The sequence below is a fragment of the Myotis myotis genome, unplaced genomic scaffold (assembly GCF_014108235.1).
Source record: "Myotis myotis isolate mMyoMyo1 unplaced genomic scaffold, mMyoMyo1.p scaffold_m19_p_1, whole genome shotgun sequence".
In the NCBI taxonomy this organism is placed as follows: domain Eukaryota; kingdom Metazoa; phylum Chordata; class Mammalia; order Chiroptera; family Vespertilionidae; genus Myotis; species Myotis myotis.
In genome coordinates, this window is record NW_023416313.1 from 139,213,424 (window position 1) to 139,236,401 (window position 22,978).

The 22,978-nt window shown below is 41.9% G+C and overlaps 1 protein-coding gene across 2 annotated transcripts in view; it reads right to left on the reverse strand.

Moving 5' to 3' along the window:
• The window catches only part of AKAP6 (A-kinase anchoring protein 6), a 410,196-nt gene that overhangs the window by 139,353 nt on the left and 247,865 nt on the right, over positions 1 to 22,978 (reverse strand). For both annotated transcript variants that reach the window (XM_036353461.1, XM_036353459.1), the window contains exon 7: positions 13,609 to 13,757. In XM_036353461.1, the coding sequence (XP_036209354.1) occupies positions 13,609 to 13,757 (149 nt within the window). The remainder of the gene's footprint in view (positions 1 to 13,608; positions 13,758 to 22,978) is intronic.

Consider the following 22,978-nt stretch of genomic DNA (forward strand, 5'->3'; position numbering starts at 1 on the left):
GCCCTACTTTTTGAATAACATCAAATTATTATTTATAGTAACCCTCAATACACACAGACAAACACCCCCCACCCCCCGACATAGTTGCTGTCTTGTGGCTGAAGTCTTCAACCTCCCTGTAACCAATCTTTCTCTAATGGCTAATATCTATGCATCTTTTAAGAGAGCTCAGATGTTCTCTCCTTCTAAATCAGCGGGTCGTGGGTCGTGACCCCCTTGGGGGTCGAACAACCCTTTCACAGGGGTCACCTAAGACCATCAGAAAACACATATATAATTACATATTGTTTTTGTGATTAATCACTATGCTTTAATTATGTTCAATTTGTAACAATGAAATTGGGGGTCACTACAACATGAGGAACTGTATTAAAGGGTCGCGGCATTAGGAAGGTTGAGAACCACTGTATGGTAAATCTCCCTGACTCCCTCGAGCCAGGCTATATTAGGCAGGCCTCCTAGGTACACCCATAAACTCTTTATCTTAAATTTTGTCCATTGTTTCATAGGATGCATCTGAATCTTTCTCCCTCTCTAGAATGAGGACTGTAAAGTTTGTCTTATGTATCATTTTCATTTCTAGCATTTCATAGCACTCCCTGCAACATAGCTGTGGCTCAATGTACATGAAATATATGAAGAAGACCGGGGTAGCTATTCCCATTTTACAGACTGAAACATTGCACATTGGGGAGGTTAAGTGTTCCAATTACACAGCTAACAAGTAGCAGAGTGCCAACTTCATTTCCAGTCTTTAATTTTTAATCTCTCTCCTCCTTTAAGAAGTTAGACTACAGTGAGTGCATGACTATCCCTAAAGATAAATGTTATTTTTGTAGTTGGAAGCAATCTGGGCAGACCTAATATCATTTATTAGGGATCAGAAGCTTTTACCTGCAGCTTTAAGAGAGCAAATAATAGTCAACTGTAGTCCTCAAGTCCTGCCAGTCAAGATACCACCTGAGATTCTCAATGATGCAGTGTTTTATTTTGGAAGACTTATGTAATACTGCAGGAAAGAATCTAACTGAAATAAAAAAAAAGTTCTGATTAGTCAGACTTTTAAAAACAAACTAACATTCTTTACTTCTTTATTTTTAAATATTTTTATTCAAAATTTATATGCCTCTTTTACATCAACTGCACTTTCTTCTTTTTACCTTCACCCATTTCTTCACCCCTCCAACCCCCACCTCTGACAACCATCAATCTGCTTCTGTGTATTTATCAGTTTACTTTTTGTTTTAGATTCCACATATAAGGGAGGTCATACAGTATTTGTCTTTCTCTGATTTACGTATATCACTTAGCAAAATGTACTCAAGTTCCATTTATATTGTCATAAATGGCAAGATTTCATTCTTCGTTATAGCTGAATAATACTCCACTGTATTTATATATGACAATTTCTTTATTCATCTATCAATGAAAATTTGGGTTGTTTCTACATTTGGCTATTATAAATAACTAGCGGCCCGGTGCACAAAAATTTGTGCACTCGGGGGGGTGGGGTCCCTCAGCCCGGCCTGTGTCCTCTCACAGTCTGGGACCCCTCGGGAGATTATGACCTGCTGGCTTAGGCCTGCTCCCGGGTGGCAGAGGGGGCAGAGGGCAGGCCCAATCCCTAGGTGCAGCCCCTGGTCGGGCTCAGAGCAGGGCCGATTGGGGAGTTGGGGCGCCGCCCCCTGTCATGCACACAGCAGGGCAGATTGGGAGGTTGCGATGCCACCCTCAGTCACGCTCAGGGTAGGGCCAATTGGGGGGTTGGGGCACCGCCCCCTGTCACACTCAAGGCAGGGTCGATGGGGAGGTTGCGGTGCCACCCCCTGTCACGCACAGAGCAGGGCCCATCAGGGGGGTTGGGGCACCACCCCCTGTCACCCACAGAGCAGGGTCGATCAGGGGGTTGGGGCGCCGCCACTGTCACACTCAGGGCAGGGCCAATGGGGAGGTTATGGCTCTACCCCATCACATACAGAGCAGGGCCCGTGGGGGGGTGGGGGTGGGGGTGGGGTTGGGGCTCTGCACCCTGTCACACACAGAGCAGGGCTGATCAGGGGGTTGAGGCGCCGCACCCTGTCACACACAGAGCCGCAGGGCGATCAGGGGGTTGGGGAGCTCCCCCCTATCAGGCACAGAGCAGGGCTGATCAGGGGGTTGGGGCGCCTTCCCCTGTCACGAACAGAGCAGTGCCAATAGGGAGGTTGTGGCCCCGCCCCCTGTCATACACAGAGCCGCAGGGCGATCAGGGGGTTTGGGTGCTGCCCCCTGTCACGCTGATCCCGGTGCCGGGAGGCCTCTAGGCTCCGCTGATCCCTGTGCTGGGAGGCATATTACCCTTTTACTATGTAGGATAGAGGCCTGGTGCATGGGTGGGGCTGGCTGGTTTGCCCTGAAGGGTGTCCTGGATCAGGGTAGGGGTCCCCACTGGGGTGCCTGGCCAGCTTGGGTGAGGGGATGATGGCTGTTTGCAGCTAGTCACACACCCTTCAGAGTGGGGGTCCCCACTGGGGTGCCTGGCCAGTCTGGGTGAGGGGCTGAGGGCTGTTTTCAGGCTGACTGAAGCTCCCAACTGCTCCTTTTTTTCTTTTTTTTTATTCTGGGCCAGCTTTAGCTCTGGCTGCAGCTCTGAGGCTTCTGCTGCTGAAAGAAGGTATCTGGTTTGTATAGTCGAAACACTGTATAACTCCAGCTCTAAGATCCCGGCCTCGCTGAAAGCAGGTTTCTGGGGTTTTGTTTAGCTTCTATATTCATTACAATGTTTCTTAAACTACAGGCTCAGAGGCCGGCAAAGCAGGCGGGGAGCATTGGTTTCCTTCGTCACTGAAGCAAGCAAGCCTCATGTTAGTTTCAAGCTGCCTGGCTGCCGGCCGCCATCTTGGCTGGCAGTTAATTTGCATATCTCGCTGATTAGCCAATGGGAAGGGTAGCGGTCGTACGCCAATTACCATGTTTCTCTTTTATTAGATAGGATGTTGCAATGAACATGGCGAGGGGGGGTGTTCGGGCATATATCATTTCAAGTTAGTGTTTTGTTTCCTTCAGATAAATACCCCAATGTGAAATTGCTGGATCAAACAGCAGTTCTTTTTTAAATTTTTTGAGGATCCTCTATACTGTTTTCTATAGTAGGTGCATGAATTTATATCCCCACCAACACTGGACACGGTTTCCTTTTCTCTACATCCTCACCAACACTTGTTATTTCTAGTTCTTTTGATAATAAGTATTCTAACAGGTGTGAAGTGATATTTCCTTGTGGTTTTGATTTGTATCTCCCTGATGATCTGTGACACTGAGCATCTTTTCATGTACCTATTGGCTCTATGTATGTCTTCTTTGGAAAAATCTCTACTTAGATCTTCCGCACATTTTTAAGTGGAAACATTTGTTTTTCTGCTATATAAATTCTTTAGATATTTTGGATATTAGCTCCTTATCAGATTTATGATTTGCACATATTTTCTTTCATCTAGTAGGTTGTTTTTTTCATTTTCTTGATGGTTTCCTTTGCTATGCAGAAGCATTTAGTATAAGGAAGTCCCACTTAATTACTTTTGTTTTGTTTTTTTTGCTTTTGTTTTTGGTGTTCGTTCCAAAAAATCATCACCAAGACCTATGTCGAGGAGCTTACTGCCTATGTTTTCTTCTAGAATTTTACAGTTTCAAGTCTTCTGTTTGATTCTTTAATCAATTTTGAGTTGATCTTTTTATGGTATAAGAGAGTCATCAAGTTTTATTGTTTCACATGTGTTTGTCCAATTTTCCAAAACCAGTTATTGAAGAGACTATCCTTTCCCACTGTATATTCTTGGCTCCTTTGTCATGAATTAATTGACCATATATGCATGGGTTTATTTCTGGTCTCTCTATTCTGTTCCATTGACTCATGTTTCTGTATTTATGCCATACTGTTTTAATTACTATAACTTTGTAATACAGCTTAAAATCAGGAATAATAATACCTCCAAATTTGTTCTTCTTTTTATAAGACTACCTTGGCCATTCAGGTTTTTGTGTTTCTCTACACATTTTAGGATTATTTGTCCTATTTCTTTGAAAAAATGTCATTATAATTTTGATAGCGGTTTCATTGAACCTATAGATTTCTATGGATAATATGAACATTTTAGCAATATTAACCCTTCTAATTCATGAGCATGGAATACTTTCCATTTATTTGTGATTTCTTCAATTTATTTCATTAATGTCTTGTAGTTTTCAATATACAGGTCTTTCACCTCTTTGGGTAAATTTATTCCTAGTTATTTTATTCTTTACTAGAGGGCCAGTGCACAAAAATTTGTGCACTCGGGGGGGAGGGGTCCCTCAGCCCGGCCTGTGCCCTCTCGAGGTCTGAGAACCCTCAGAGGATGACCACCTGCTGGCTTAGGCCCGCTCCCTGGGGGATTGGGCCTAAGATGGCAATCAGACATCCCTCTGGCAGCCCAGCAGCCCTTGAGGGATGTCCACTTGCCAGCAGGGAGCAGACCTAAGCTGCAGTCGGACATCCTTAGTGCTGCTGAGGAGGCAGGAGAGGCTCCCACCACCACCGCTGTACTGGCAGCCGTCAGCCTGGCTTGTGGCTGAACAGAGCTCCTCCCATGTGAGAGCGCCCTGACCACCAGAGGGCAGGTCCTGCATTGAGCGTCTGCCCCCTGGTGGTCATTGTGTGTCATAGTGACCAGTCATTCTAAGTCCTTCTGCTTTTAGGGTCAGTTTGCATATTACCCTTTTACTATATAGGATAGAGGCCTGGTGCATGGGTGGGGGCCAGTTGGTTTTCCCTGAAGGGTGTCCCAGATCATGGTGGGGGTCCCTCTTGGGTGCCTGGCCAGCCTGGATGAGGGGATGATGGCTTTTTGCAGCTGGTCACACCCCCTTCAGTGTTTGGGTCCCCTTTGGGGTGCCTGGCTAGTCTGAGTGAGGGGCTGAGGGCCGTTTTCAGGCTGGCAGGTGACTGAAACTCCCAATCTCTCCTTTTTTTCTTTTTTCTTTTTTTATTCTGGGATTTAATTACCTTCTATGGCTGTCACTGGAGCTAAGAGCCAGCTTTAGCTCTGAGGCTCGGCTCCAGCTCTGAGAACTCGGTTTGTTTGGCTTCTATAATTGAAACACTGTTGCAACTCCAGCTCTGAGAACCAGCTGGCTGAAAGCAGGTTTCTGGGGTTTGTTTACCTTCTATAATTGCAACATTGTTTCTTAGAGTGCAGCTCAGAGTCGGCAGTGGCAGGCAGGGAACCTTGGCTTCCTCCATCACTGGAGCAAGCAAGCCTCCTGTTCGCTTCAGCAGCCTGGCTGCCAGCCGCCATCTTGATTGGCAGTTAATTTGCATATCGCCCTGATTAGCCAAAGGGAAGCATGTCGGAGGTACAGTTAATTACCATGTTTGTCTATTATTAGATAGGATGATGTAATTGTAAATGAGATTATTTTCTTTATTTTTTGCTGATAGCTCACTGATAGTGTATAAAAACACAACATTTTTTTGTTTATTTATTTTGCATTTTGCAACATCAGTGAATTTGCTTATTAGTTCTAAAAGTTTTTTTAATGAAGTCTTTAGGGTTTTCTATATATAATATCATGTCATCTGAAAATAGTGCCAGTTTTATTTTTTCTTTTCCAATTTAGATGCGTTTTATTTCTTTTTCTTCACCAACTGCTTGGCTAGAACTTTCTATACTGCATTGAATAGAAGTGGCAAGAGTGATCATCTTGTCTTGTTCCTGATGTTGGAGAAAAAGCTTTTAGCCTTTCACCATTGAGTGTGATGTTAGCTATGGGCTTATCATATATGGCCATTGTTATGTTGAGGGATGTTACCTCTGCAACCACTTTTTGAAACTTTTTATCATAAATGGATTTTGAAGTTTGCCAAATGCTTTTTCTGCATCTAATGATATGATCATGTAATTTCTATCCTTCATTTTGTTAATATCGTGCATCAAATTGACTGATTTATGAATGTTGAACCATCCTTACATCCCTGAAATAAATTCCACTCAATCATGGTATATGAATCTTTTAATATACTAGAGGCCCAATGCATGAAATTCATGCAAGGGGCTTGGCCCTCGCAGCCGCAGTGGCTTGCCTTGGCTCTCACAGTACTGGCTTCATCCAGAAGATCGTCCAGTCCAATTAGCATATTATGCTTTTATTATTATAGATTATGGAATTTTATTTGCTAACTAGAGGCCCAGTGAACGAATTCATACACCGGTGGGGTCCCTCAGCCTGGCCTGCACTCTCTTGCAATCCGGGACTCCTTGGGAAATGTTGGACTGCCATTTTTGGCCCGATCCCATTAGGCCAGGCCGAGGGACATCACTGGTGCATGAATCCATGCACCAGGCCTCTAGTATGCATATAAGTTCTTTGGTTAATCTCTCCCTGTCTTCTCCTTCCCCCTTTCCCTCTGAGATTCATCAGGCTGTTCCATGTTTTTATGCCTGTGCACTGAGCATCTGCCCCCTGGTGGTCAATGCGCATCATAGCTACTGGTCAAATGGTCAAAGGCCACTTAGGCTGGGAGCTTTAGTCACCTGCCAGCCTGAAAACGGCCCTCAGCCCCTCACCCAGACTGGCCAGGCACCCCAGTGGGGACCCCCACCCTGAAGCGGGTGCGACCAGCTGCAAACAGCCATTATCCCCTCATCCAGGCTGGCCAGGCACCCAAGCGGGACCCCCTTCAAGGCAAACCAGCTGGCCCCCACCCATGCACCAGGCCTCTATCCTATATAGTAAAAGGGTAATATGCAAACTGACCCTAACAGCAGAAGGACTGGGAGTGACTGGTCACTATGACACACAATGACCACTAGGGGGCAGACGCTCAATGCAGGACCTGCCCTCTGGTGGTCAGGGCGCTCTCACATGGGAGGAGCTCTGTTCAGCCACAAGCCAGGCTGACGGCTGCCAGTACAGCGGTGGTGGTGGGAGCCTCTCCTGCCTCCTCAGCAGCTCTAAGGATGTCCGACTGCAGCTTAGGTCTGCTCCCTGCTGGCAAGCCCTGAGGGCTGCCGGGCTGCCAGAGGGATGTCTGATTGCCATCTTAGGCCCAATCCAGCAGGTGGTCATCCCCTGAGGGCCTGACCCTCCAGCAGGCTCTCAGCTCCAGTGAGAGCCATAGAAGGATGTCTGATTGCCATCTTAGGCCCTAAGCCAGCAGGTGGTTATCCCCTGAGGGGTCCCAGACTGTGAGAGGGCACAGGCCGGGCTGAGGGATCCCCCTTCCTCGCATGTGCACAAATTTTTGTGCACCAGGCTTCTAGTATATATATAAAAGCCTAAGTGACCTTTGAACATAGATTCTAGAGGCCTGGTGCACAAAATTCATGTACTGGAGGGGGGCCCTCAGCCCAGCCTGCACCCTCTTGCATCTGGGAACCCTCGGGGGTGTCGGTCTGTCTGCTAGGCCCACTCCCTTAAGCCGGTAGGCGGACATCCCTCTCACAATCCAGGAGCCTTCACTCCTTACCACTTGCCTGCTTGCTGCTTCTTACCGCTCAGCTTGCTGTTCCTTAGTGCTGCCGCGCTCGCCAACCATGAGCCCAGCTTCTGGCTGAGCAGCGCTCCCCCTGTGGGAGTGCACTGACCACCAGGGGGCAGCTCCTGCATTGAGCATCTTCCCCCTGGTGGTCACCGCATGTCATAGCAACTGGTCGTTCTGTTGGTTGTTCTGCCGTTCGGTTGATTTGCATATTAGGCTTTTATTATATAGGATTTTGTTGAAGATTTTGCATGTATGTTCATTAGGGATATTAGCCTGTGCTTTTCTTTTAGCATCCTTGTCTGGTTTTGGTGTCAGGGTAATGCTGGCTTCATAAAATAAGTTTGAAAGAATTCCCTCCTGTCCTATTTTTTAGAAGAGCTTGAGAAGGGTTGGTATTAATTCTTCACTGGTAAAATTCACTAGTGAAGCCATCTAGTCCTAGACTTACCTGTTGGAAGGTTTTTGATTACTGATTCAACATCCTTGCTAGCAATTAATCTGTTCAGATTTTCTACTTTTCTTTAAACATTCTTAAAGATAATTTTATGTCCACTTGAGAGGGGTGAAGAGACTACCAAAAGGTAAGCTCCTACCTCTCTGAGCCTCTGCTACCCGTAGTCACCATACTGCCCTTGTTTCTGGTTGAGAAGCCCAAAACATTGGAGATCTGCTTCCTAGACATTTCCACTCAGATGTTCCACAGGCAATTAAAAGAGCTACAAGTAGCTTCTTTCCCCCTTCAGCTCCTCCCCTGAATTCCTCAGCTCAGTGAGTGACAAGTCCATCTGCCAGAGTGCATGAGCCTGAGACATTCTTAAATACTGGTGACCAAGTCTTATCAGTTCAACTTCCTTCTTCCCGTTTCCATTGCTGCTATCTTAGCTCGGGTCCTATTTCTCACGTGGATGACTAGAATAGCCTATTGAAGAAGCACTGTGTAGTCTTTCCTTGCCAAGCTATTCCCCACACTGCTGCCAGAATATTGTTTAAAAACTGCCAATCTAGTCATGCTGGTATCCTTTAGTGGTTCCAGCTGTTTGTACACCCTGCCTCCTCTGTGAGAAACATTCTTATTGTCACTTCTGACCCTGAGCCAGTCTCAGTGAGACTTTTCCTGGAAGGCTTTCCTGATTTACATACATCTGTCACCCTCTGTCTCCCATTGTCTCTACATCACAAGGCCTACTTCAGCCAGCACTTAATAGTAGAAATCAATAAATATTAGATGTTGAATGACACCAAAGTCAGTTGAATCCAAAGCCTCCTCTATTCTTTCTCCTCCGTGAACCAGAAAATGCAGTATCATTCCCCTCATCCAATGTTTATTGATTTTTTTTTCAGGCTTTAGTTTCTAATTCAGTCTCCACATTCTCCATTAATTTATTTTAAAAATTTTCTTACTTTTCAACTACAGTTGACATATAATTATTAGTTTCAGGTATATAACCCAGTGATTGGACATTATATAACGTATTAATTAATTACCTCGATAAATCTAACACCATCCATAGTTGTTACAATATTATTGACTATATTCCCTATGCTATACTTTATATCCCCTCCATGACTATCTGTATCCTTCTCCATTCATTTCCAACCTAAAATCTTTAAGACAAAAGCAGTGTTTCTCAAACTGCATCTGAATCACCTGAATGACTTGTTAAATGACGTTGGACCCCATACATTCCAATTTAGTAAATCTGGAGTGGGGCCCAGAATTGGCACTTCCAACAAATTCACAGGAGATATTGATGCTGCTGGTCCAGAAACTATATTTTGAAAACCACTAGAGCAATGGCTCACAGCTGGAAGTAAGCATTAGGACATAATCATATCTTGGCCCACTCTACCTACTGAATCCGAATTTTCATTGGGTTGGGGTAGACAGGCATTTTTTTATTTTTCAGCTTAAAAGCTCCACAGGTGACCCTGATGCACTATCCTGGTGAAGAACCATGAACTCAATGATTAACTCCAGGATCTGGGCTTCCCCTTCTTCCCAAGCCTTACTTTTCACACCCCTCCAACTTTCAACCCTGCTCTCCAGTCATATGAAAAAGCAGGCGGTCTGATGACTCCAGACCTCTGCTCTCTCTCTCTGAGCCCAGGATTAGTTTTAGTTATTCATTCATGCATCTATTCATTCACTGAGCCCCAGCATTTGCCAGGCACTGCTCCAGATTCAGAGCAGTGTGGTAAACACAAGAGACACAGCTCTATCTCATGAAGCCCACCCCATTGCTCTGAGCTCCCCATCTCTCATTGCTTTCCCTTCTCTCTTGTTGCACAGACAAATACTGGCTTAACATGAACTGCACTGTCTTGCTAGACTGTAAATTTCATGAAAGCAGAAGCTGCGGTCTGTCTTTGTAGATGCTCAATAAACGTTTACTCACATTAAACTGAAAAGCTCTGCCCCTGACCTTGCCCTCTTTCAAAATTCATCTCCAGAGTCCTCTGTCTGTGATGTCTTTCCTGACCTGCTCTGACTCACTCCCACCAGTCAGAACAGCTCTGCCTTCCATGAGCCCCACCCTTAACCTCATGCAGATTTTAACTCAGCATTTGTGATCTTTTATTCCATATTGTTTACAGATCTGGCTCCTCCTACCAAACCCTGGGCCTCTCAAAGTCAGGGACCATTTTATTTTGCCTTTTAATTTCTGTACTTCATATAGCAGGTACATATAATACTATTTGCCAAATCAATGATGAAGTCAATTTTGTTTTCACTGAAGCCTACTTTGCTAAGTTTTGCCCAAACTTCCTTGTGGCTTTAATAAAATATTCTTAATATTCTTTGCAGTTCTCCATAGTAGAAGAGACTATAATTTAAATTTCATAAAGTATGGAATATGCACAACATGGAATTTAAGGGGAAAATGTTTATCAATTGTTGGAATAAAATCCTTCAGAGAGAGAGCAAAGCATGACTTATGGATTGCCCACTGCATTCTGACCCAGGTTTCTGAGTTGAGGTCTTAGCTCCATCCTACATCATCATCCTGGACAAGCCAGTCTCCCAGCCATTTTGCCTCCCAGTTCCATCATTTATAAGCTGAATAAAAGACATGGTTTGTAATCTAAGTCTTGCCAGCAAGTAGGATGCCAATTAATGAATTCAACAGAATCTTTGAAATTCATGTAAAAAATGAATTTTTTGCAGTAGAAAGCGGTGTTGGGAAAAAAGAGGGTTATACTTTACAAAATCTATAAAACGTCGGTGTTCTTAACAAACTCTGCTCAGGGCATCATGCCATGAACATAGTATGTCTTCAATGAATATTTATGAAATGAAAGAAACCAACCCATCTATAAATGCTTTCATTTAAATTGGCGGGAATCAAAAAGCACCAACCTGCTCTCAGAGGAAAAGTTGTTGGGTGACTGAGACATTGCATATCCCCCAGGGAGCCACAGTTTCCCACTTTGCAATGCTGGAGCCAGTGCCAAATGTCCCCCACAGGCAAACACACCCTGTGACTAAAGCTTACATGGCCTCACAAGCATTCGGGGAAATCTTCCAGCCAAACCTACATGGCTGCTAAACACACCTTCATAGGTGTGCACCGTGGGACACACCTGTCTGTCAAGCCAGAGTGGTAAGTTCATTTCTAAATGATATTTTGGTTGTGTAAAATTCTTAGGAATGTAAGATCATTATTCTATGTAGAATCTGAGTCGTCCACTGGGTAGTCTAGCACATTTTCCCGCTATGTACTCTCTTTATCATGGGTGTAGACAAGGAAAGAAAATAAAAAAATATGTGAATTGTACCACCAACTTAATTTTCTCTTCAGTAGATTGGAGATCTGCATACGGAATGAAGACCCTAGAAAGCCCACACTATTCCCACAATTGCTTACCAGAAACAATGATCAGTCTATGCAACAAAAGAAAAAGTTAATGAAGTTTGTGTGTCATGGAGCAGATCATTTTACAAGGCAATGTTCTTAAGGTTTCAGAATTAAGGATTTGACTGTGGGAGCAAAGAGTCTTGAGGGCAGAACAACCCAGATAACCTCACCCACATGCATTTCTCACACAATGCTTTTCTGTGTGTAAACAGAAAGTAGAAAATAGTATATGGTTTTTGTCCTTAGTATTAAATAGCTGCTTTTTCTTCAGCACACTCTTAAATTTCTGCACAATGCACAGCCTTCAGTACCCCAAGGAGCATAAACAAAAGATATCAGGCAAGTTCACCTACTCCCATGTCCCTGAACAATGCTTGTTGTTAACTAAGCAATTCCCAGGGCAGAGTTATGATTTGTGGAGCCCAGAGTAAGTACTCAGGTTGGGTCCTTGGAATCTGAGGTCAGAAGCACGTGGTGCCCGTTCAGTCTCCAGGGCTTTAGAAAACATGAAAATGTGACCTAAAGTTTGTGCTTGCGTGTACACCAGAGATCACTTAGGCATTCAGGGAAATTAAAGCACATTGAGGCCTCAAAACAGCTTATTGTTTATGCTCCAAGTTTTAACCTTTTCTTTCTTATTTGCTTCTATGCTTTTCTTCTTGTGAATAAATGTCTACTGAATTAAATGAGTAATCAAATATATATATATGTAGCATGTCTATGGATAAAAGAAATCCTGACAGAGCAACAAAATATATAGAAAAGTGAATTTAAAAATATATTTCTCAATTCTTAAACAGAATTATGATTCTGATCCTTTGCCTGTATTCTTAGATCCTGGATCATAGCACAAGACAGAATCTGTAGTCAGCATACTTAATTTATCCCAAAAATTTATGTGGGGATGTAAAGTCCAATAAAAACTATGAGTACTTAAAAGATAACTGCAAACAAGTACCTAAAAAGATTTCTTTTCCACCTGCCTTTCAGGAAATATTTTAGCTAGAGTTACACCTCATAGGGTAATAAGATGCTCTTAATATGTAACAGACTTGGGGGAACAGTACCGCTCCTTAGTTGTCTGGCTCAAGTATAAAAGTAAAATAGGTTACTGCTTCCATTTTTATGAGTATAATTATTATCAAGTCATTAAAACTATGAAATAATTAACTTTCATTACTACTCTTTTACTGTTTAATTTTTACCTACTAAATATTAACATTAAGCTAGAAGAGACAAAAAAGAAAAAATATATATACACAATGTTTGCATAACTTTAGAGCCATTGGAAATATCTGAATGCATGATAATTATTTAGAAGATGGGTAGATAATATAATGTAAATACAGCCATATGTCTCAGGCCAAATAAAACTGCCCATGGGTTACTGATGTTGCTGGGTCCTTTCACTCACCCTAGACCCGTGATTGGCAAACTGCGGCTCGCGAGCCACATCCGGTTCTTTGGCCCCTTGAGTGTGGCTCTTCCTAAGCCTTAGGAGTACCCTAATTAAGTTAATAACAATGTACCTACCTATATAGTTTAAGTTTTAAAAATTTGGCTCTCAAAAGAAATTTCAATTGTTGTACTATTGATATTTGGCTCTGTTGACTAATGAGTTTGCCAACCACTGCCCTAAACAATTCAGATGCTAGTCTATTATACCAGTTGACTTTACATGAAGCAAACCGATCAGCCATGGTCTCTAAACAATTATTAAATATCTACATTTTTCAGGAAAATTATGTTCTACAAAGGTTCTGGGGTTTAAAAGATCCATAGACAAACTTTAAAAGAATGGTTACTCCTAATAAGGGGGAAATACACTGAAAAATAAATTTATAAATTAAAACCACCAATACTATAGGCACGATATAGTCACACAAATACTGGTAAAATCACAAGGCTGCTTTTCAATAAATCCCAACAAAGTGAGGAAGTTCTGGGTTAGGTGACAGAGGCTGGTAAAATCTACAGTCTTCAATTCTATGGATGTTGACTTAATGCGGACTCGTCACTATTATGAAAAAATAACTGGAGTTTATCCCTTTTAGATCCCAGGCTATTTCTGTATAGAAAGGGAAACATCTCTCAAGGCACGGATGAAAAAGAACATAAATGCCTACCTATTCTAGCGAGCTGCTTCTTATCTGTTACCTAGGGAGGAAATGCCTGCCTCACGCCTACCAGTGCAAAATCACCGAAAAAGTGGAGATTAGGGAGGATAAAACAACACAAAGAGTAGTTCCCTACCCTGTGCCTCCCACCGCATGAACTTTTGACATATCAGCAAACTCTTCCTTCCTCTTGCTGCTGCTGGTGTACTGCTCGCTGTACAGCTTGAGGGACATCTGCTCGACGGCATCTCTTTGTGCTTCCAGGTAGCATAGCTGAACCTCGGCCTAGAGAGAGAAACAAAGGGGAATTGCTGTTTTAATCCAGAAGGAATGCATTTCAAGTGAGGTGTAACAGCTCAAAGAATGCGAATTGTTCATATCATTATACTGCTCCTTTTCAGGTTGGATTTAATGGGATCAGCTGGGCATGTTCCAGAATTATATTTTAGCTCTGAATCTTATAAGTTCCTCCTTAAAGTAGAGCCTGAATAAATGAACTCTCAGAAGACTTGGTAAATATCACAAAATATCCCTGAGATCATAATACTGTATGATGAGACTTTACATAAAAATTCTGTGAAATTCCTTAAGAATATTCTTCCTCATATTGCCACATATGTAACATTTATTTTTTAAAGACCCCCCCTCTAACCCATACATTTGCATGGACACATATTCTGAATGCTTCTCATTATCTTTCCTGAGGAGAATAAAAAAGCCTAGCACTAATTCTAATATCTCTTCAATAATGATAACAGACTTCCTTTATTACATTTTTTGTTCTCTGTATTATTGTCTTAATAATTTTAAAATAGAGGGAATGGTGGTTTTGCCTATGTGCAGGTTTGAACTGTTAAAACTTTCATAGTTATGTGGGCTCACTGCAGTAAGGAGAGGTAGTAAGTTCACCATGCTGTTTTCTATCAAACTGAGGACAAAGAATGCTGAATAATATTTGGCATGAAAATGTATTAAATAGATGCTTTATTTATTACAGCTGTTGTGATCTCTGTGGCTGCAGGGTTCCCTAGTACACCAGATGAGACCAGGAATGAAGTGTTCTCGGTGACATGCTTGCCCCTGCACGCATGCATGCATGGCAAAAGGGGGAGGCAATGCTGAGTTCATGTGCTCTACAGACCAGTGGAACTCGTATTTTCTTTTGACACACTTTACTAAATCCAAGAACATCCATTGACATTTCTGATAAGCCTTAAAACTGCTACTTCTTTATATTTTAACTAGAGGCCTGGTGCATAAATTCATGCATGGGTGGGCTCCCCCAGCCTGGCCAGTGATCAGGACCAATGGGGTCATCTTGCCCAGTCCCTGTTGGGACGATCAGGGCCGGCCAACCAGCGGGAAGGACCACGGGAGGTTGGCTGGCGGTGGGGAGTGACTAGGGGAGGTTGGCCAGCTGGGCGGAGTGATCGTGGAGGTTGGCTGTGGGAGTGCACTGACCATCTGCCCCCTGGTGGTCAGTGGATATCATAGTGACTGGTTGACCAGTTGTTGGGTCATTGGGTCGTTTGGTCACTGAGGCTTTTATACATATAGATTACATATTCTCCTAGAAAAGCAGTTCTGGGTAGTTGCCAGAATTCTATAATATGTGAGAAAGGTCAAGTCAGACACAACCTTTTACTCTTTGTATCCAGAGCCAACTGTGGCCTTTTGCCTAGTCTCTAGTTTTATAGACTCAACCTGGGAGTAGAGGGGAATGTTATTATAAAGTGTCACCTTCTTAAAAGTGCAAGTCAGGACTCAGTAAAGGAAATGCGGAGCATATGAAAGCTAAGATAGCAATCCATTCTAGAGTTCCTACGTTATTGCTTTCCACAAGCAGCTCATCATTATTGCTCGGCACTGCCAAGGAAGAGCTTTTGAAAAATACTAAAATTACTTTAGTCACATAATTGAAGTTTCAGAAATCAGTTAAAAAGGTTATGTGAACTTGCCCAAACTAATTGGCTTGAGTAAGAGTGGACTCAACTGGATTAAGAATTATGTCAAACACTAGAAACGAAAGATAATGTTTTATGGAGCATATTCAGTTTGGGGGAGAAGGGTGTGGCTGGTGAGAAGACACAAAGGAATTTAGCACCTTTATTAAGGATGACAAATAGGAGGAATGGAGCATGTTAATGGCATTACAGACAAGTCTCAACCAAGTGACATGCAGATATCATAGAACTTGGAGGAATAATACCTAGAGACCTAAGAATGGTTTTTAAACGGGGGAAGGTATAAAATTGAATATAGGAAGTCAATAATTAGGAAAAAAACAATAAAACATAGCTCTCAAAAGAGCACACACCATATTATGTGATTAAAACAATGTGAGATAACTGAGCGATGTTGAACAATAGCCAAAGAGCTTAAAAACAATAATTTTCCCAAATGCCATCCCCACTCCACTCCTCCCCTCATCAAAGCTACAGGGATAATGAGGAGGTCATCCCACACCAAGAATTCTATTGGGAACCCCATGAGAATAATGCTTCTGCACCATAAGGTGCCAAGGGACATGTTTGATTCTGAAAGGAGGTTCCTGTTTGTTTTTAACCATCCTCTGGTAACAAGCTTGTTCTGGGTAATGATCTCACAAATGTGAGTTACTGGTCACAGAAAGGATCATAAGGAGGGATGTTGACTTAATGCAGACTCATCACTATTATGAAAAAATAATTGGAGTTTATCCCTTTTAGGTCCCAGGCCATTTCTGTATAGAAAGGGAAACATCTCTCATATAACAGGGATACATGAAAAGGACTTCAGAGAACAATGCTGAAAGCAACTTGAAAGATAATTAGTCGCCCAACAAAAATGATTGAAATGTTGCAATCTAAGGCTTTTATTGCACAATATCTCACTGGCATTTGACATAAAAAAAAAACCCTTCCCGGCACAACAAGGAGATGAATTAGATGGCCAAGACTTTCCTATCCATCTCTATTTCTATCTCTGTTTTCAGTGATTCATTCCTAAATGTGATGATAAAGATAGAACCAAACTGGCTGCTTCTGCTAAGGTTGAATACCTTTGCAGTCTAAATATCTCTGTAAGCTGGCTTCACTCTTCTTCATACTATATCTTAGTCCAAAGGTAAATTTTTAGGTGGAAGATTTGAAGAAAATGCAGTTCTTACAAAAATAACATTGAATCTTTGATTAAAAGAATTTTATTTATTAGCATTTATGATAACAGTGGATACTTTTTAAAGCTAATATATTTTACAAATGAAAATTTAGCCTGATTAAATAATATTACTGATGTGTAACCAACAAGATTTGGCCACTTACTCATTAAGGAAAATAAGAAGAAACAAGAAGGAAGTCCCACCTCACATTTCCTGGGAGTAGGAGTATCAAAAGAGCAATGCTATGGTAGATGGAACAAATAAGCTGGATTTGACCAAGTATTTTGTTTGAGGTACTGAGGGAAACCCAAAGTGGGGTATTTAGCAAGCAAGTAAAACTGTTAAGACTGAAATATAAACCTAGAGGCAACAGTCGGCATTGGGAGATGAAATCAGAGTGCCCTGGAAGAGAAGATATGATAGGACGAGAAAAAGGATCAGTTCTCATTTACTCTGGTGTAAGCCTGCATTACAGCTTGACTGACCTAATGAGATGGATTCTCAATCGCTCTCCCTCCATCCTTCTTCCCCATCCCCAAACCCACGTTATAGATGGTTCATTGACTAAATTTTTGCATCACATCTGGGATTACTGCTTGTTGAATGGCTTAATTCTGGACATCTTTTCTTTATTATACTCTCTTCTATGGCTTCCAATGCCATCAATATAGTAATGGCTTCCAAGCCTCTCCTCTGAGCTCCACACTATATACCTAACCAACCACCTGACATCGCTACTTGGATTTACTTTAGGTATAACTGTTCAAAACAGAACTCTCAATTCTCATCCTCCCCTCTTCCCCCAAGACATTCCCTACTTAGTCCTTTCCTTTTAGAGACGTGGCCTATCTGTTGCCCAGGTCAGGAACCTAAAAGTAATCCTGGACTCCTCCTTGTCTTCATTTACCACAGCCAGGTACTTCCTCAAATCGGTTGAATCCTCTTCCAAAATGTCTCTCCAGTCTGTTTTCCAGTCTGCAATGCTGCCAGCCTGATCCAAGCCTGCAGCACCTCTCCCCTGCATACAGCAATTATCTCCTAACATGTATTTCCCCTCACCCACTGCTGCCTGGTCTCTTCCCTTACAGTGGCTAGAGTGGTCTTTATAAAATACCAGTTGGTTTCATACTGCAATTAGGCCTAAAGAACACACTTCTCCCATGACCCATAAGTTTTGATTCCTACCTACCTCAGACCTCATGTCTCCCTCTCAGAACTACTTACCTCACTCTTGATCACCATGCCCCTGTCATCCTTGCCTTCTTTCTGTTCTTTCCTGTCTCAGGACCTTTGCGCATACTGTTGCCCTTCTCTAGAACATTCTTTTGCTAATGTCTTCTCATCCTTCAGCTCTGAGCTGACATGTTACTTCTCAGAAAGACCTTCCCCGACCACCCTATCAAAAGTAGATCCACTTTATCTTTCTCTATTTTGGAACCGTGGTATTTTCCTTAACAGCACATATCACAGCTTAAATGTTTGTGTTTGTCTCAACTTTTTCTGTCTCTGTCTCAAGATTACACACTCTACAAAGGAACTTTGTTCTCCATGTCTCCTTTGCCGTTTTATAGTCCCAGTTATTTGCAGAGCCCCTATATGTTCCAAATATTGCCAAACCTTTAACATAATGTATGGATTCAACTGTGCCCCCACCCCACCCCTTTGTATGTTCAAGCCATAAACCCCAAGTGACTGTATTTGGAGACAGGGTCGTTAAGGAGGTAATTAAGGTTAAATGAAGTCACAAGGGTTGGGCCCTAATCTAATAGGAATGGTGTCCTATGAAGATGAAGAGGAGGACACATAAAGAAAGGGTCCTCTAAGACCCAGTAAGAAGGTGGTCACATACAAGCCAGAAACCAAACCTGACAACATCTATACCTCGGACTTCCAGCTTCCAGAACCGTGAGAAATCAATTTCTGTTGTTTAAGTCACCAATCTATAGTATTTTGTTATTGCCACGCTAGCAGGCTAATCCATATAGTAAAGTTAGAAACACTGCTGTTTCATCTGATGTTTAATACAATTGCTTTGCTGCTTATCATTAGTTGCATGCCTTCCCCTTTATTTTGTATGCACCTGGAGCCCAAATCACTAGAGATATACCTCTTCAAATTTAGATTACAAATTAATAATTTAGTCAGAACACAAGACACAGTGTTCTAAAATATTTTATTTAAATTTGGCTTGGTGTGTGGTGATCCAAATTCAATGATCTTTGGAGCCTGAATAATTATTCAACTCTCTACTTCCCTCTAATATTGTGTCTAATAACAAAGTAGATAGCCCATGATAAATTTTGGGGAGTAAGTTTTAGTCATTCTAATAATCTTTAAGGATTCAACACATAATCATTTTTATAAGCACATACAGATATATGCCTTACCCTTACCCTAAAAAAAACTAATTTAGTTAAGAAATATCAATTATCTATAATAATAAAAGTGTAATATGCTAATTAGACCAGATGTCCTTCCAGATGACCTTCTGGATGAAGCTGGGGCTGCGAGGTGCCTGCTGGCGGCTGAAGGGAAGCCTGGGTCCCGGGTCCCAGAGGGAAGCTGTGCCGGCAGCCGGGGGAAGGAAGGCCTACTCTTGCACAAATTTCATACATTGGGCCTCTAGTTTCATTATAACTGCACATCCCAGGATCCTTTGTTAAGTGTCCCAATAATGTTAAAGTTAATTTTACTTTCTTAACTCATGCCTCTGTAGGTTTGCCTGGTCACTTATACACAGACTGTACTTCATAGCTTCCAACCACATCTTCCCTCCTGCTTGCATCTGGGTCCATGTTCTCTGCCTCCCCTCCTATTTCAGTGGAAATCGTCCAGACTTCAAAGACCAGTCCCCTGCACTTGTGCACTAGACCCCTCTTAACTGCACAAAGATGATTCCTCCCACAGCAAATTGCTCCTCTCTCCTAAATCATTTTCTGCTCTACTGTATTAGTCACATTAGTACATTAGCCCCCCCCCCCCGCCCCAACCCTCTACAAAATGTCTTTCCCATGTAAGAAAAAAAAGAAAAAATAATCTCTAGATGGCAATTGACATCAACCTTCCTCTGGCTTTATCTATACTCAATATGTCTAATTCCTCTCCTATTTTTTCTTGAACACACTCCAATCAAGCTTTCGTCCACATCCCCCATGCTAGCGGTCAGTCCACATCTCCCATGCCAGCAGTCACCTCCAGCAGGGGTGGTAGACACTTTCTAGGGGCATTTGGTCTTGTTTGCAGACAGCTCAGTCCCTCATCTCTCTCAGGTCTTTGCTGAAATGTCATCTTCTCATTCAGATCTTCTACATAAGACTTTAACTCACCCCTACCTGCAGCGACCCCTATCCTCCTTCATACTTATTCACCACATCTAGCTCTAGCCAAAATTTACTTTGCATTGTCCACCTTCCCCCACCCCCATGGACTGGAAGCCCCATGAGGGCAGCAACTTGTATCTATGTATTCATTGCTATATCTCCAGCACTGGGCACAGCACACGGTATGTGACAGCCACTCAACAAATTGTCTGAATAAATTTTACCGAGTTAAAAAATCTGAAGTGGTTTAAAATGTACAAAGAAATAAAACAGAGTTGGAGTTTGCAGCCTCAGCTTGCTTTTTAAAATCATTGGCTTCATTCTCCCTCAGAAAGAAGATTATTTTTGACACAAATAAAAATTATTTAAAAAGATATATATTTTTTTCTAGGGTATATATTAAAATATATACTTTCCTCTAGGAAAAAAAAAGAAGGAAGAAAAGAAAAGCTTATTTAATTGAAGAATCATTTGGTAATGTGTTGTTCTGCTAACAAAGTGATCTTAGATACTGAACATTATATTAGAAACTAACCATGGTGATCACATACATACGGAATGAAACTTCAGCTATTGTCCCGTGTGGCAACCTTCACAATCCATTTCAAAACACAGTTTTAAGTCTTCAGGGCAGGGGCTTGTTTTAGCTTCATAAAATCTGATTTTCCATTTAAAAAAAAATAGTCATTTGAACTTTTGGAAAAGACATTAACAATGCCACAGGTTTTGTGTGTGTGTGTGTGTGTGTGTGTGTGTGTGTGTGTGTTTAATTAGGAAATTGAACCCAGAAAGAAGGATTTATTTAAAAAGTTAAAGATATTTGTACTTTAGGAAATATTTTAATATAAGTTATTTGAAACAGTCCACACTAACTCAGGACAATCACAGGATCCTTCAATACAATAGGTGAGAACTACACTTGTTCTGGCAATCATTTGTCATTGGGGAATAATTTCCTACTTTTACTATACAGTTTTGTTTTTTTAACCTTTGATGTAGTATCTCTAAGCACATGCCTTTTTCTCTTCTTCCTTGTACAAATATTTAATACTAGAGGCCCAGTGCACAAAATTCGTGCATGGGTAGGGTCCCTAGGCCTGGCCAGTGATCAGGGCTGATCTTTGGGGTTACTGGCGGGCTAATCAGGGGGCCTCTGCTGGCACCCACCTCGGCTGGCCTCATGCTACCTGCTCAGGGCCCCCCCCCCCTACCCCCTCACTCCCACCCACCCATGCTGCTGCTGCCGGTCTGAGCCTGTGGGCTGGGGGCAGCTCCTGCATTGAGCATCTGCCCCCTGGTGGTCAGTGCACGTCATAGCGACCAGTTGGTCCACCAGTTGTTCCACTGTTCAGTAGATTTGCATATTAGGCTTTATTATATAGGATGCTTTCTTTCTTTCCTCCCCAAAGTATCCCTCTTAAAACTGCCCAGATAGCTTCCTTCTGGAAACACTCTCAGGCCTCAAGGCCTTGACAAGCTCTTTCAGGGTTGATTAGAATCTTCACTTGGAGATCTCCATTCTTTTACTTATCAGAGTTCCCCATACTCATTCTAGGATTTAGAGTTGTCACCTTTACAGTGTTGGTGTAATAATAAAATCGTAATATGCAAATTGACCAAATGGCCAAACAGCAGAATGACCGTCCCGACGACCTTCCAGAGGAAGCCGGGGCTGTGAGGGCCAAGGCAGCTGGGGCTGCGAGGGCCTACCCTTTCAGGAATTTCATGCATCAGGCCTCTGGTTTTGTATATTTTTGCCTTTGTCATCATTGCTGGTGATTCATAATTTCCTGAGATAACTCATCTTAGGGATTGAATTCAAAGTGGATTTCTTTTGTCCAGAAATGAACCCTGTAAGACATTTTTTTCACATACTTATGATCAGCTACATTCTGGTTAAATACAAATAACATTTGGTATTACAACGGATGAGAATCTCACGTTGTTCTTTAGTCCCTCGTGCATGACTGAGTGGCATACTGTTCTTTAGCCCTGTATTTCTTTGGAGTAAAGTTGATTAAAAGCCTCCATTTATTCATTTAACAAGTTTGTCTTGAGAATCTCTTACGTGTCAAATGTTCAGTAAGATACACATCTGAGTCAGACATGGTGCCTGCCCTCAGGGAACATATAACCTAGAATTATAGAAAAATTATACTGAATAATAGGAGCTAAAATATGCATTCAATATTATACTTCAAAAATGTTGCCAAAGAAACAATTCGTTTGTTGGAATGTTCTTTTTTTTTTTTTTTTAAATATATTTCATTGATTCTCTACAGAGAAGAAGGGAGAGAGACAGAGAGTCAGAAACATCGATGAGAGAGAAACATCGATCAGCTGCCTCCTGCACATCTCCCACTGGGGATGTGCCCGCAACCCAGGTACATGCCCTTGACCGGAATCGAACCTGGGACCCCTCAGTCCGCAGGCCGACGCTCTATCCACTGAGCCAAACCGGTCTCGGCGGAATGTTCTTTTTACCATTGGATAAGAGAGTCGTAAAAGTATTTAAAAATATAAATATTTTCCCATTATTAAAAATTAAATATATATAAAAATTTTCACAAGAATCTCAAAGCTATTTCAATATTACACTCAACAAAGACTACTGTAGATACTAATCTCTGTACATTAGGATACAAAATTTCCACAAACATACTGGCAGCCCCAGAAAAACTACCTTAGGTTCTCAAGGTTTTTTTATATTTATATTCATGGATAACTAACTCAGGACAAATGCAAAAGATAACTGATTTAAGTTTAAAATATTGTGTTTATATCTTTAAAAAGTAATCTTTATTTCTATTGACTTGATGCTACTTACAAACCATTAAGAACATTCACTATAATGTTTAGAAAATTCAATTTTAAAAGTATGTCCTTCAATATATTTGTTAAATAGTAAGTAAGCATCTTTACACAAATCAGAAAAATTAACATCAATGTTATTTTCATTATTTCTTCTGCATTTATTTGTGTTAAATAAAAATGTCCTCTTCCATTTTAATGATAGAGGAGATATTTATTAACAGCAATACATCCAC